Here is a 15,375-nt window from a genome sequence, read left to right as displayed (position 1 = left end):
GTCCATCAGTGACAAATTGATTAAAAACGTGGCATATTTACACAGCAGAATATTATTTATTAGTAAAGAAGAAAGGAGTAATGACATTGCTACAACATGGTGAAATCTTGAAAACATCAAGCTAAGTACGAGACAAGCTGCAGAAATCCACAACATGCAGTTCCCTTTCTGTAACCATCTACGACAGGCCAGCTCTGGAGACAAACCAGTGGTTATCTAAGGCCTGGACTAGCTTGAGGGTCATAGGGAAACGCTGAGGAATATGCTTATCTGTCCTGGGCTGCGATTTCCTTAAAACAACTGTGGTGAGAGTTCTAAGACGGTAAATACTAAAACACCATTCTATCCTCTCAGTGGGAAAATGCTGTGCTATACGAATTATATTTCCTTCTAAAAAGGGATGGCTGGGAAGCATATTCCTAAAGGGAAATTGACTTTTGCCCAGTAAAGCAAAGGTGCAGGTGGAAATGGGTCTCCTCTCCTTTTATTTAGTCACGTGTTACAGGTGTTTTGTCTACGTGCATGTCTGTGTGCCACATGTGTACTCCATGTGTGCCTGGAGCCCGTGAGGACAGAGGAGGATTGTGTAGCCTCCATTCAGGTGCTGGGAGTCAACCCCATGCTTTCTGCAAGAAGCAAGTGCTCTTAACCGTCTCTCCGGCATGCCCCTACCCCCACTTTTGCTTTGAGACAGTCTTCTCCTGATAGGCTGGGTCTGAATTTGCGATGTCTTCAAGGGCTACATAACCTTGGAATCCCGATCCTGTGTCCTCTCTCCTGAGTGGGGTTGTACAGGTGTGTACTGACATGGCTAGCGTGGAAATGACTGGTTTCTTTTTTTTTTTTTTCGAGACATGGCTTCTCTGTCTAGCCCTGGCTGACCTGGAGCTCATTTTGTAAAGCAGGCTGGCCATGAACTCAGAAATCCGCCTGCCTCTACCTCCCCAGTGCTGGGATTGAAAGTGTGCCGCCGCCGTCTGGCTGGAAAGGATTCTTAAAGTAAAAAGGTTCTGTACTCTTAGGAAGGAAAGCAAAAGGAGCGTGAAAACAGCAAGTTAGAGGAAAATGTCCTAATGGGCAGTAGAGTGCTTAGAAGGACATGGTTTTCTGAGGGTCGCTCTGTGCTGCTTAAGTTTTTGTCAGCTTCCCTCTCTGGCCACGGAGCCCGCCAGTGGCCTGCTTCTTCTTCGCCCTCCGATATGGCACCGGACCTCGCAGACCAACATCTTAGACATATTGAAAAAGATATTCTGATCCCAAAGATAATGAGAGAAAAGGCCAGAAAATGGTGTTCTGAACAAGTTGAAGATTTTACCAGATGTTGCAAGGACTCTGGATTCCTTATGGCAGTAAAATGCTGGAAAGAAAATTCTGCATTGAAAGACTGTCTAACTGCTTACTATAATGATCCAGCCTTCTATGAAGAATGCAAACTGGAATATCTCAAAGAAAGGGGAGAATTCAGAAGAACCGGAGCCCTACCGAGAAAAGGCTACTCCCACAAGCATGCAGGCAAACAGTGAGTCAGGAAGATGCATATTATGGAAACCATTTGCAATGTAAACCAGAAATGATGAACTCAAACAATATTTGTTCACCCTAATCATGAAAATACTGACTTTTTTAATGAAATAAAATATTTATTTCAGAAAAAAAAGTTTTGTCAACTTGACATAAACTAGAATTTTAGAAGAACTTCAATTGATAAAATGCTTCCATTTTCAACAAGCCTTTGGTGGATTTTCTTGGTTAATGATTGATGTGGGGGTGCCTGGTCCAAAGGTATGTGTGTGTGTGTGTGTGTGTGTGCGTGTGTGTGTGTGTGTGCATGTGAGTGCGTGGCACGCACCGAGTGCATGCACATGCCATCCTTCAGCAGGTGGTTCTGAGTTGTATAAGAAAGTAGGCTGAGCGAGTTACAGGGAGCAAGCCAGTCAGCAGCTCCCCGCCATGGCCTCTGCGTCAGATCCTGCCTCCAGGTTCCCGCCCTGGCTCTCCTTAGTCATGAGAGGTGTAAGCTCCCCAGATTGCTTGGTGTTTAGCAACAGAAGCAAACTAAAATAGGCTTTTTCATGAAGCCCTAATGCACACACAGGTCTATAAAACTTATGATGAGCAATAAGGGATGGTAATATAAGTCCATTAATTATATTAACACATAATACTGACATATACCCAAATGACTCAATTTCTGAACAACTGGGTTAAGACCAAAAAATGGTCTTAACCCACTTAACAACTGGGTTAAGCCATTAGACTTACCACTCTGCTGAAGTATTCATCCAAAACTTCCACAAAATTGTGTATGAACTCATAAATAGCCATCTCATTCTGAAATAAAAAAAAGGTATAATTAATTTTATCATGCCCAGTGCATCCCGAGATATTAGAGCAGCGCCCCGGTCACTGATGCGCAAAGGCTCTGTGACGGCTCGTGTGGAGACCTTACCTATGAGGCCGCCTAGCATGCACGAAGCCCCGAGCTTAGCCCCCAACATCACATAAGCTGAATATGGTGGTATATGCCAGTAATCCCAGAAGCCTGGTTTACACGACACAGTCTTAAAACAGGAGAGAAAGGAAAAGAAACAGAAGTACAGATGCTGATTAAAGAAGGAAATACAGAAAACCTCAACCGCTAGGGCTTTCAGTTCATGATGAATCTGGCCAAACTGAAACGTCAGAGCATGAGCTCCACTCCTGACCTTAACCGACGGCCACTGAGACCCAGACACTCTGAGAGCGGCGGCCTCATTCTTGGGGAGCAAGTAGGAAAGAAACCCCAACTTACGGAGAATAAAGTCTTGCATCTTCTCAGGCTTTTCTGGCGTCTTACCTCGGTCTCATTTACTCCAACCACAATGAAGAGAGCTGCATATTGCCGATAGATGAGCTTAAAATCCTTATATTCAATGAAGGAGCACTAGATGAAAGACAATTAGACATCAGTGTCTGGTTGACAGAGGTGTCTTCAAACAGCACCATAATCCCTAGGTTACGGTTTAAGAATCTGCCAATACACCCCTAGAAATTTAGATATTACATTAAGACATTAAAATATCAAACAGCCTTTGCAGGCTCTGACAACATCCAGTGGTTTACTAGAAGTACCTCTAGGAGGAAGAGGTGCAGTCTTGGAAAAAGTCTGAGTGAAAAAGTCTGAGTGTGCCTCTTTCATTCACTTTCTTGGCTCCCTGGGGAGCTCAGCAAGCAAAGCTAATGAGTAATTAGCAGCTGAAAGTGCTTTAATGTGAGCATGCATAAACACCACGACGTCTGTGAATTCTTGGGAGCAGTTACAACTGTTCAGTTCTGTCCTGTCTAATGGTCATGGAGAGGCCAGCACAAGCAATCTAGCATCCATCCATCATATACATAGATGTAACTTCTTTATCCTAGATGCATGAAAAGAATAAATGCAGATTATTTTATAAATTATGTAACAGTGGCCTTTGTGCCACAGATGCTGGACAAGATTTTCCATTGTAAAAACTGCTTCCTACGAATTAGCAACTAGCTTACAACTCCTGAGCTGTAGATAAAACAACTGCTTTCTCACTCTTCTGTCTCCTCCAGTGTCTGCACATAGGGCTGCCCGGAGTAGAAGGAAGGCTGCAGGCACAGTGTAAGTCTTCAGTGTCAGTGTGTGCTTGGCCAAATGGAGCCGAGCACGAACTTGATGGCTTTGCTCTTGGGCACACAATGTACCTGGGCATGAAGCTGTATGTTTTGAGTAAGGAAATCCCTCCATGGGGAGGGTTCTGGGTAGTCTATATACCATGGAGTAATTTCAGGGCTTAATAGAGAAGTAGGAGTGAGCTAAACATGGTGGCTCATGCCTTTAATCCAAGGCTAGAGAGGGTTATCTCAAATTGATGGATACCCAGGATCCAGAATGTGGACCTGCCCTAAATTTAAAAAACAAATATAAATAAATAGATACAATGACATAAATAAACCTAAAATAAAATTAGAGCGCCAAGTCAGGTGGCACAGGGCTGTGATGTAAGCGCTGGGGAGGCTGAGGCATGCACACCAACAAAGTCAGCTTGGGCTACAAATCGAGACTCTGACTCCAAGGCAATAAAAAAAACTAACAGGATACAGATAGCTGCATAAAACTGTGTGGTAGCTTTCGGCTCCCTGTAGGCCAGGGAGACTTCTGGCAGTTGGATATTTAAAGGAAATACACCTATTTGAAAGAACTAAAGATTGCCTATGTTTTTAAATAGTTAGTTCACTTTTTTATGTGTATGTGTGTGCATGAGTGTATGTACATGCCGCACATGTGTGCAAGGGCCCTCAGAGGTCAGAGGAGAGCCCTGGAGCCGGAGCCAGGCACGGTCACACACCTTTGTGTGGTTCTGCTGTATGTAAGCAGCCGCGCCTAACCACGGGCCAGTGCTCCCAACCCTGGGTTTCTGTCTGCTGGTTCTGTCTGACATGGCCTGAGCTCACACCTGCCATTATTTTAGGACCCTCCAGAGGAACGACGGTTCCTGACACAACAAAACAAACACCAAGAACATCTTTGGGCAGAATGGAACTATGACACCCTGGTGCCTGATGCCAAGAGTTGAGTGGTTTCTTTTTCACATAAAAATAATTTTAGAGAACTCCAAAACGATCTGCCAATATCTACTCCAAATGGTGACCTTCTGGTGGAAATGCTGTTAAAATGACGGCAGGCCTGTGGACTGGGCAGGAAGGCTCCTGCAGGCGCGTCTCCGAGAGTTTCCCACACGAGGCCGTAACACAGTGCTTTCTTTAATAGTTCCTGTTTCCATCTGAGGCCGTGGAGCGTCGTGTGCCCACAGCAAGCCAAAGAAGGAATTCAAAGAGGAACTGGGAGAGACTGCAATTGGAAAACTGATGGGAAGCCAAGGGGAGCCCACTGGGACATGCAACGTGGAAGTGCTGATGCAGCTCGGCGGCTTCTGACGGCTGCTGCTGCTGGAGTGCTCTGGGGGTGAGATGGAGAACCGGGTAAAAACGGGTGACCCTGACTTTCTAACACTTGTCCAATGTTCTGCAAGGCATCCGACGGCTCGAGTCAGATTAAATAATTCTCTAAGCTCTTTGCAGAAACGGACTCCATGTTTACAAAGGGCTGCAGTGCCGCAGAGCAGCAGCTCGTGTGCCTGTTAAGGGCCAGGAGGCCTGTGCTCAAGCCCAGCGCCACAGAGCCATTCTCTATTATGCTAATGAAAGTATTTGGCCTCCAGGTTCTGGCATCTTCCATTTCCCTCATCTACATAATTAAAAAAACCAAGTTCAAACTAGGTTTGTTTTTAAATTACTAGTTCTGGCATTATGTTGGTTGTATATTTACAAAAGATAGTAAGCAGAAAAGAATTATTATCCACATCAAAATCATATTATTATCCTCTGGCAAACATCTGGGTCTTGAGTTTTCGAGTTGCCATGCCAGTCAGTCATCTGACCTTCCTGTTTTGGCTTACAGCAAACCACCAGCCGCAGACACTGCTCAGAGTTCCAAGGGCTGAATTCATATGAACAAAAAAAGAAGACTGTCTTCAAGCAGGAGTAAATTTAGCAGCTTCACTTCTGTGAAGTGCTAAGACAAGAATCCTAAATAAGAACCCAGGACTTCCCTGGTTTGCCTCTTGTTCTTCTCTTACAGGCATGGTAAGAGCCAGCCTTCCTTCCCCCCCACAAGCCCTTGAAGAAATATAGCTCAGAGAAAATAATGGCACTTGAGACAGCAACAAGAAATCTGTGAAGCAGAGTTGCCCCCACAGACAGGGAGCACAGACACTTACTTGTTCACTGGATCGGGACAGACAGCTCTTGATGACATCTGTCTCCAGAAGGGCACGTTTATTAATCTCCACATGCTCGTAGTACTTAGACAGCCGGGTCTGCCCTTGTTTGTTCACCATAAGGAAAAACTTGATCATTTTCCCCCTGTGGCTGGTTTCTTTCCAAATATAATTTAAAAGTTATAGTACGAGATGGTGGCAGCTAGAACCTGGAGAATACACAACAGAGAGGCAAAATTACATTTCTCAACAACTCATGCCAAGCCTATTCTATAGATGTGCCAGAAGGAAATAAAAGATTTGACACAAGCAGTATTCACTGCTAAGAACTAACTGACATTTAAGCAAATAAGAACCACATACAATTTCCATCAGTTACCACAAAACAACTCCGAATGTACACAGGCCTCGTACTCACGCGCTGTCAGCTTGCTAAGTTTGAACACCCACTATTAAGTCCGAGTGTACACAGGCCTCGCACTCACGCGCTGTCAGTTTGCTGAGTTTGAACACCCACTATTAACTCCGAGTGTGCAGAGGCCTCGCACTCACGCGCTGTCAGTTTGCTAAGTGTGAACACCCACTATTAAGTTCATTAAGTTTGGTGCCCACCAAGTACGCACCAAGCACTAGTATAATAAGAAAATAAAGATGTGACCATTTTTGATTTTCTGGGTTTCATGTCATCAAACAAAGATGCTAGAGGAGAAGCAAATGACAGTCTTCAAAGTGATGGATTGTAACTTCGACAGGTGCACTCCCAAGGGTCCAACGAGGGGCCAGCACAGGAGGGCGAGGAGGGACACCGCGGAGAAAGGGCAGACTAGCAGGACCTTGAAGAGGGACCAAGGAGAGACTGTGTGGCTGGGAAACCAGGGTGATGAAGGCTTGGGGCAGTGCACTTGGTTGTGGGCTAGCAAGAACAGCTGTGGACGGGGCTGGAGGAATGGCTCAGCAGTTCCGGGCACGCCTGCTCCTCAGAGGCTCAGTGCTCAGTTCTCTTCACCCACAGTAGTTTACAATCATCCATAACTCAGCTCCAGGGGATCTGACACCCTCTTTTGGTCTCTAGAGGTTTCTACACTCATGTGCACAAACCCCACAAAGATACACACATATACACAATAAAAATAATAAATCAAATCACTTAAAAAAGAATGACTATAGGAAATACAGCTGCTCACATAGAATATAAGGAGCTTTAGCAGTTACGCTAAGGAGCTGGGTGTAGTGTGCAAGAGGCCAAGGCAGGACAACTGCCTCATGTTTGAGCCAGTCTGGGCTAAAGAGTGAGACACTCTGCATCAAGAAACAAAACAGAAGTCATGCTTAGGAGCCTGAGTTTTATCATTGGAAGATCTAAAGTATTTCTTTCAGCAGTAGAATAGGTAATGCCGACTGTTCCCAAACTCCTCTAATAGGCCAATAGCAAGCTCTGTGCGAGAAGTAACCACCTCACTCACGTCTTCAGGCAGCTGCTTCTGCCACCGTTGTGCTACAGCGAGGGAAGCAAAAGACACCAGTGTCTGTATTACACCGGGTCAGAGGCTGCAGCCACAGCAGAGTCTATGACACTGCTAACTCACTGTCACTCAGGGCTTGTGTCTGAGGTTCTATTTCTACACAGTCAGTCTCATGGTTGTTCTTTTTACATTCACAGAAACTCTAAAATAATGAATGCAAAGAACCACACTAGTTGACCCATACTGGTCATCCTCTCATGAACACAAGATCTTGTTAAGAGCTCTTTGGAAAATAACACATTCATTCACATTTTGTATTAACTGAAAAATCAAGGCAAAATACTAAGGTGAACAATTCTTTAATGAGCTTTTAAAATTTGGAATAATTTTAGAACATTAGAAAAGCTGCACCAGTGAGAAACACTCTTTTTTGTTGTTGTTAAATCTAGTTAGCGCATAAGGGCTCACATTTCCTGACCCTCCCTCAGCCTCTGCACTCATTGGCCAGGCACTTGAAACTGTGAAGTTGAGCTCCTCCTACCACGGAGATGACACTCAGCCACCACCTAAGTCAGGGACAAAAGGCAGGAGCCATGCTGGTCTCTGTAGTGAGAATTCTGGAATTTTTGTTTCTTTAAAAAAAAAAAAACACACACACACAGAAATAGGGGCTGGAGAGATGGATCAGAGGTTAAGAGCACTGTCTGCTCTTCCAGAGGTCCTGAGTTCAAATCCCAGCACCCACACGGTGGCTCAGAACCATCTATGATGAGATCTGGTGCCCTCTCCTGGTGTGCAGGTGTACATACAGATAGAGCACTCATAAAATAAATAAATGAATAATCTTAAAAAAAATTTAAAGCTCGCGTGCACGCACGCAAACACACACACACACACACACACACACACACACACACACACACACGTAATCCCAGCACTGGAGGAGGCAAAGGCAGGCACATCTCTGTGAGTCCGAGGCCAACCTGGTCTACAAAGCCCAGAAAAGCCAAGACAGAGAAACCTGTCTTGAATACATTTTTGGTTTAATCCCAGGTGTGGGATACGGGGCTGCTTTGCATCGTCTGACTATGATTTGCCTCATATTCTGGTGGGGGTGTGGGGGGTGGGGGAGAGGAGGTGGGAGCTATTTTGTCAGCTGCAGATAGTTTCTGTGGGTGTGTGATGTTTGGAATTCTGGGAATTTTTCAGAGGATATATAAATGTTAGGGCCCTGAGCACGGTCGGTTGCTGGTTGTTGTTGGTCACAGTTTGTTAAACAGTTTTGTTTGAAAAGAAAAAGGAAGAAGCTGGGCATGGTGGTGCATGACTGTAATCCAGCAAAGGCAGAGGCAGGCAAATTTCTGTGAGTTCAAGACTAACCTGGTCTACAAAGGGAGTCCAAAACAGCCAAGGCTACACAGAGAAATCCTATCTGGAAGAAGAAGGAGGAGAAGGAGGAAGAGGAAGAAGAGAAACAAGAAGAAGAGAAAGAGAAAAAAAGAAAGAGAGAGAGAGAGAGAGAAGGAAAGAAAGAAAGAAAGAAAGAAAGAAAGAAAGAAAGAAAGAAAGAAAGAAAGAAAGAAAGAAAGGAAAGAAAGAGAGGTTAAGTTTGCCCCAAGGAGCTTGATGGCCCTACTCAGCAGGAAGTAGTCTAAGAATAATGTTGCCCCTTTCTGACCCCTGACTTTTTTCAGGGATTTCTCTCCTTTCCTCTCTATCCTGTTTTCTCTCCTATCTAATGTTAGGGAGTTGAAAGGGTGGAAGAAAGAAGAACCCACAAAGTAGCAAACGTCAGCTATAGGCCTCGGTGTCTCGCAAACCTGGTTTGAATTCTAGTTCTTTTTTTTTTTTTTCCAAAAAGAAATTGCCGTGCTGGGCTACCTTCACTTTGTTTTTCTGTATTCTTTTGTTTAACAGTTGAGGTTATACTTTATTTCTAACAGAAAGATAGTCACTGTTAGATCCTCACACGATCAAGGCACATTTGTTAAGACTAAGAAACTAATTAGGCAGCTGGAGAGATGCTCAGCAGATAGAGTGCACACTGCTCTTACAGAGGACTCAGCTTCGGGGAGCTAATGCATCCTTCTAGCCTCCATCAGACCCCACATTTCCTACACACACAAAGACACACATACACCCATAAATAAAAATCCTTTTTTTTTTTGAGGTAAGGTCTCTATGGGTAGCTTTGGCTGTCTTGGAACTCACTCTGTAGACCAGGCTCGCCTCAAACTCAGAGATCCACCTGCCTCTGACTCCTGTGTTATGGAATAAAAAGCATGTGCCACCACTCTTGGCACAAAATCCAATAAATCTTAAAGAAAGCAGTACTAACTGATACACTGTGATTAACTGCAGGCTGGATTTGGAGTTCACCCATTTTCCCTTTAAGACTTCGTTTTGGTTCTTGTAGTCCTCCTGGAATACCAATCAGGTTTCCAGTCTTTGTTAATCATGATTTTGACAAGAAAGTCCCAATGATAGTTAATTTTGATGGCCAACTTGATGAGATTTAGAATTACCATGGAAACAAACCCTGACTACATCTAGACTGAGGTAACTGCTAGACCTGCCCTAGAGGTGGGTGGTAGCATTCCATGACCTTCCCTTCACTAAGTAAAAGGGAGATGCGAGCCTCAGCATGCACTGCTCTCTCCCTGACCGCAGCTTCCATGTGACCAGGACCACAAGCTACTCCCACATCTTCCTACTGTGATGGCCAGGACCCTCAAACTGTGAGCAAATGAAGTCTCCCTTTCTTAGGTTGCCTTTGTTGGTTATTTCATTATGGCAGTCAGAAAGGTAATGAATCCAGGCTCCTAATTTAGATTTGTCTGAAGCTTTTCTTGATTAGATGTTGGAAAACAGCAAACAAACGCTAGAGAATCCTGAAGGCTGGTGGCATACTCCTACAATCCTCGTGCTAGGGAGGCAGAGACAGGAGAATCAATGCCGGTTTGAGTACAGCCTCTGGTTCAATAGGCTGGAGAGAGGGCCCGGCAGCTAAGAACACTGGCTGTGTTCCCAGAGTACCCAGGTGGGTTGGTAGCACCACATGGCACCTCACAACTGCACCCAGACTGTAGGCTACTTTCTTGGGTTCTTTCTACTGTTACCTTCTCCACCTCAATCCCTTCCAAACACCCAACACTAGGAAAGAGAAAGAGAAAGAACAGGCAAAGGGGCTTCAGGCTTGTTGGGTACTTCCTGCTGATTAGGGCACTGAGGCACTGGGGCAAGTCTCATCTCCTCCTTCTCCTCCTTTTCCTCTTCTTCTTCCTCTTTTCTCCTCTTCCTCCTCTTCTGATTATTTATTTTTATTTCATATGCATTATCTGTGTGTGAGGCTGTCAGAGACCCTGTAACTGGAGTTGCAAATAGTTGTATGGTGCCATGTGGTTGCTGGGAATTGAACTGGGGTCCTCTGGAAGAGCAGCCAGTACTCTTAACCGCTGAGCCATCTCTCCAGTCCCTAGCCTAAGCTTAAGCGCTGCGTACCATATCGCCTGTTCCTAAAGATGTTTATCTCTTCAGTCATTTATTGCTACTTGGTACATACAAATCACACTATATTCTAGCCAGGTATGCAGCTGAAGAGGTGGATAGTGAGTTGAGGCCAGCCTGGCTCCACAGCAAAAGCCTATGTCAAAACACACACACACACACACACACACACATATACACACACACACACACAAACTATGGCATGTAGATTAACCTGATTTGTAAAAATTTGATTTTAATATAAACTTACTATTTGCACACAAATATTAGCTGTCGCTTCAGCAGCTGCAATTACAAAGCTCAGTTTCTCAATCTACTCCAAAGAGACTGACAAGGAAGGACAGAGCAGATAGGAGCGTCACCCAGGTGATCCCTGACATCACCTTAGCAACAGCGGGTTGCTAAAATGCCATCCTAAAGCCCTTTGTGGAGGAAAGGATGTGTTTTAGCTTCCATCACTGAGGGAGGGAAGTAAAAAAAAAAAAAAAAAAAAGGAAAGAAAAAGAAAAAAGAACAGAAGCAGGGCAGGAACCTGGAGGCAGGAGCTGAGGCAGGGACAATGGAAGGGTACAGCTATGGGCATAGTCAGTTTGCTTTCTTCTATCTTCCAGGATAGAAGTATAGGGTGGCAGCACCCACAGTGGGCTGGACCCTCACCCACCAACCATCAATCAAGAAAATGCACCACAGACTTGCTTACAGGCTGCTCTGTTGGGTGCACTTTCTCAACTGAGGTTCCCTTTTCTAAAGTGACTCTATGTGGGCTGAGCATGGTGGTGCACACCTTGAATCCCAGCACTCAGGAGGCAGAGGCAGGTGAGGTGGATCTCTGTGAGTTTGAGGCCAGCCTGGTCTACACAGTTAGTTCCAGGACAGCCATGGCTATTGAAGAGTTTAAGTTAGCCTGAGTATAACTTCATTTTGAAATAAAGATCTTGACTGGGAACTGAATTCAGGCACCAGGAAATATCACAAAATGTACATCTAGCAGAAAACAAAGTTAACTTTCCCAGCAACAGCCTCCAGGAAATAATACAGAATAAATGGTTCATAGAAAATAAAGACAACCTCCCTGGCAATAATCAATGGGAATCGATTGAGAATCTGGTGGGAAAATTCTCCCCAATGTTTCAGATATGGTTTAGGAAAATAGCCACTGTGATTATATGCCTTAGCTATTGTGATTGTGTGCCTCAGAAAAGGTCACCCCGCCCTGCTAAACTTCACCCAATTCTGTAACGCCAAGGCTTGTGCCCCCCTGCTTGCTTGCATGGAATCCCCCTGATCGCAGACTTTCCCTTTAAAAATCCTGTTCACTCAGAGCTCAGGGTCCCATTTCTCCACTGCTGCGTCAGTGAGACTTGGGTCCCAAGTTCGATGGCTCTCTTAATAAAGCTCTCTTGCTATTGCATCGCGTCGTCTCCTGGTGGTCTCTGAGGGTCCCGTGAACCTGGCATTATACTATGTAGCTATTTCCTGTTCTCAAGAAACAAACAAACAAGACTCTAGCTAGTGTCAAGCTGACATAGCTGGCCAGAACAGATGTTTGGTAAGGGTCAGGACATTTGGAGAAGGACCACAAACCACCCAGTCTGAGTGTTGAAGTGTAGCTGTTTGGTGAGACATCTGTGTCTATTCAAGAGTGAAATCAAGTGTCTGTAAGATGGCTCAGCATGTAAGGTGGCTAAAGGTGCCAGCCAACAAGCCAGACCACTGACTTAGATCCTTGGGATCACATGGTGGAAGGAGAGAATAATCTCCTGTAAACTGTTCTTTGATTTCCAAATGTACACTATGGCAGGATTACAGTCATGCCACAGTGTATACCCCCAACTCATGCCCAGTTCTCTCTCTCTCTCTCTCTCTCACACACACACACACACACACACACACTCACAACAAACTAAATAAATACTTTCTGTTGTCCTTTTTGAGACAAGGTTTCTGTGTAGCCTTGGCCATCTTGGACTCACTTTGTAGATCAGGCTGGCCTTGAACTCAAAGACATCTGCCTGTCTTTGCCTCCCTGAATGCTGGGATTAGAAGGCATGCACCACCATGCCCAGCTAATACGTTTTTTTTTTTTTTAAGAGTGGAATTAAGATTCTACAATAGAGGCTGGTGAGATGGCGCAGCAGTTCAAAGAATTTGCAGAGGACCTGGTTTGGTTCCCAACGCACATAGCAGCTCACAACCATCTGTAAGTCTAGTTTCGGGGGATGTGATGCCCTCTTCTGGCCTCTGCAGGCATCAGGGAGACATGTGGCACATTTACACACATGTGGCAAGCAAAACACACACACACATACACACACACATTTTAATTGCAAAAAAAAAAAATTCTGCACAATAAGCTAAACCCTTCTGAAAATGAAATAGTCAGATTGCATGGAGAATTCTACCTTTGGCTTATGAGTGGTTCTGAGACTAATCAGAACACCAGCCAAATTATAGAGGCTGAGACACACCATCATACACACACACAGAGTGAGTGTGTGCTGAGGCACACCAACACACACACTAGAGAGAGAGAGAGAGAGAGAGAGAGAGAGAGAGAGAGAGAGATGGGCAAAGTTGCTAAGCCAAGCTAGACACCAGGAAATCCTTTTTACTGGGAATTTTATGTACTTGAGATTAAGAGAATGTGTAACCGAGAGTCTGAACGTCTGGATGACAAAGCTGGAGAGCGTGGCTCTGCCGCAAGCTTGCAGTGTTCCTCCAGTTTTGCGTGAGCTTCTGAATCCCAGCTGGACAGCTGCTTCTGGCTTAGGAAGGTGAGACAGGTCTACAGTCCTTTACCCTGTGGTCACCTATTATCACCAGTTCTTTGTTGGAGCTACGAACACATTACGGGACGGGTTTGCTTTAAATTTTAGCTCCCCTGTTCCCCACAGTGCTGGGGGCTGAACCCAGGGACCTGTACATGGTAAGCAAGCAATAACACACAGGTGCTTACCTCAAAGTAAGTCCAAATACTGTGCAGTAAAAGGCTGGGCTGGGAGGAGCAAAGCCTGGGGCTGCAGCGTTCATTCACTGAGCAAACAGCAGGGCGCCATCTAGACCAGCTCACCCAGGGAGTGACAGCTGGGCCTTGTGGGAGGTCTGCAGTCATTCACTCCCCTTTTCAGGGAGATAAACTCACTGCTTGGGTGGAACCACCACACATTCTATGCTGTTTAGTCATTGGTTACTTTTATTCTCTTTACAAAATACTGCCAGCAGCCAGGGTGTGGCAGGGCATGCCTGTAATCCCATCGTTGGGAGGTGGGGGCAGAAGGGTCAGGAGGTCAAGATCACCCTCAATGACATAGTGAGTTCAAGGCCTGCCTGGGATAAAGGAGATGAGATCTTGGGTCAAAATAGTAACAATATCAAAAACTTATCTTTTTTTTTTTTCAGCAAAATTATTTGATTTTGTATTTTTGAGAAAGGGTTTCTTGGCGTAGCCTTGTCTGTCGTGGACTTTGTAGATCAGGCTGGCCTCAAACTCACAGAAATCTGCCTGCCTCTGTTATACCCAGTTCGAGAGCCCCCAAAAGATCTCCAGGAATCGACTCCGTTGCAAAACACCTGAGGGTCTTTTTATTGTTAATTACAAGCTGCAGCTTGGGCCTACACAGCCCCACCGCCAAAGCGGTGGGAGCTGAGCGCCCCACCCCCAGGTTAGTTGGGTGATATATAGATTCTGGTCCATCCCAGCATGCCTAAGGCAGGGGCAATTCCTGCCTGGCAAGCATCTATTGGTCAGGTGCTACATTTTGAATCGATTGGCTATAGGAAGGTTCCCAGACCATAATGACCAGGTGTCCCTCCCTAGGGGGAGGGTCCAGTTTCCTAGCAACTGTATCTCTAGTGGGTGGGGAAAGAACGCAGGGAGGTGGTCCTTCCCCTCAGGGCATTACTAGACTGTACCGTGCCTACTCTACGTCTTAATGATCGCTGCTACCTTATCTTTTGGTCTCTCACCTCTGCTTCCCAAGTGCTGAGATTAAAGGTGTGCACCCCATGACTGGCAAGTTATTTTTTATTCATGTAATAATGCATCTTTATTTTTTATTTTAAAATGAGCAATTAATTTTTTTGTGACCAAATGTGATGGTTCAAGCCTGCAGTCTCAGAACTTTGAAGGTACTAAGGAGGCAGAGGTAGCCAGGTCTCAGAGACTGAGTTCCAGGACGGCCAGGGATAAAAAGAAAAGAACATGGCATCTGTATGTGCATGCACATGCAAGTGCATGTGCACAAAACCTTAAAAACTTAAATGAATCATAAACATACACCTGTACTTCAAAGGCCAGGTAAAAGAAAAAACAAAAAAGCACTGTATCAAAAAGAGATAACCATGGTAAAAATTTTGCCTATAAGTGTCCTGGCTGTATTATGTGGTAAAATAAGCTGGAAAAAGATCCCACTGAGAGGTTACATCAAGAGACCAAATTCCTCTCCACCTTACAAGACCAGGATGGTCTCCTCCTGACTTCAGGAGTAAGGATGGCAGACAAGGACATTTGCATTGGTACTCCTCAGGATGCGGGATTTCCAAAGGACAGTCTAAAGCACTGAGGATCAGAAGGGACCTGGCTTTTCCTGCATGCTCACAGTCACAGGACTCTGTGGGACAAA

General features: G+C 45.1%; 1 protein-coding gene across 7 annotated transcripts in view; it reads right to left on the bottom strand.

Annotated features, from left to right (window-relative positions):
* The window catches only part of Ap4s1 (adaptor related protein complex 4 subunit sigma 1), a 43,799-nt gene that overhangs the window by 13,516 nt on the left and 14,908 nt on the right, over positions 1-15,375 (bottom strand). For 5 of the 7 annotated variants that reach the window (XM_060387464.1, XM_060387462.1, XM_060387467.1 and 2 more), the window contains exons 2-4: positions 5,784-5,992; positions 2,792-2,923; positions 2,263-2,331 (exon numbers count right to left, since the gene is read on the bottom strand). In XM_060387464.1, the coding sequence (XP_060243447.1) occupies positions 2,263-2,331; positions 2,792-2,923; positions 5,784-5,921 (339 nt within the window). In that variant the 5' untranslated portion in view covers positions 5,922-5,992. The remainder of the gene's footprint in view (positions 1-2,262; positions 2,332-2,791; positions 2,924-5,783; positions 5,993-15,375) is intronic. The other 2 variants (XM_060387466.1, XM_021654189.2) reach the window with 1 other exon arrangement.

The sequence above is a fragment of the Meriones unguiculatus genome, chromosome 7 (genome assembly GCF_030254825.1).
Source record: "Meriones unguiculatus strain TT.TT164.6M chromosome 7, Bangor_MerUng_6.1, whole genome shotgun sequence".
Taxonomy (NCBI): Eukaryota; Metazoa; Chordata; class Mammalia; order Rodentia; family Muridae; genus Meriones; species Meriones unguiculatus.
The sequence above is the reverse complement of the archived record's forward strand: the minus strand, read 5'-3'. Positions and strand labels throughout refer to the sequence as shown.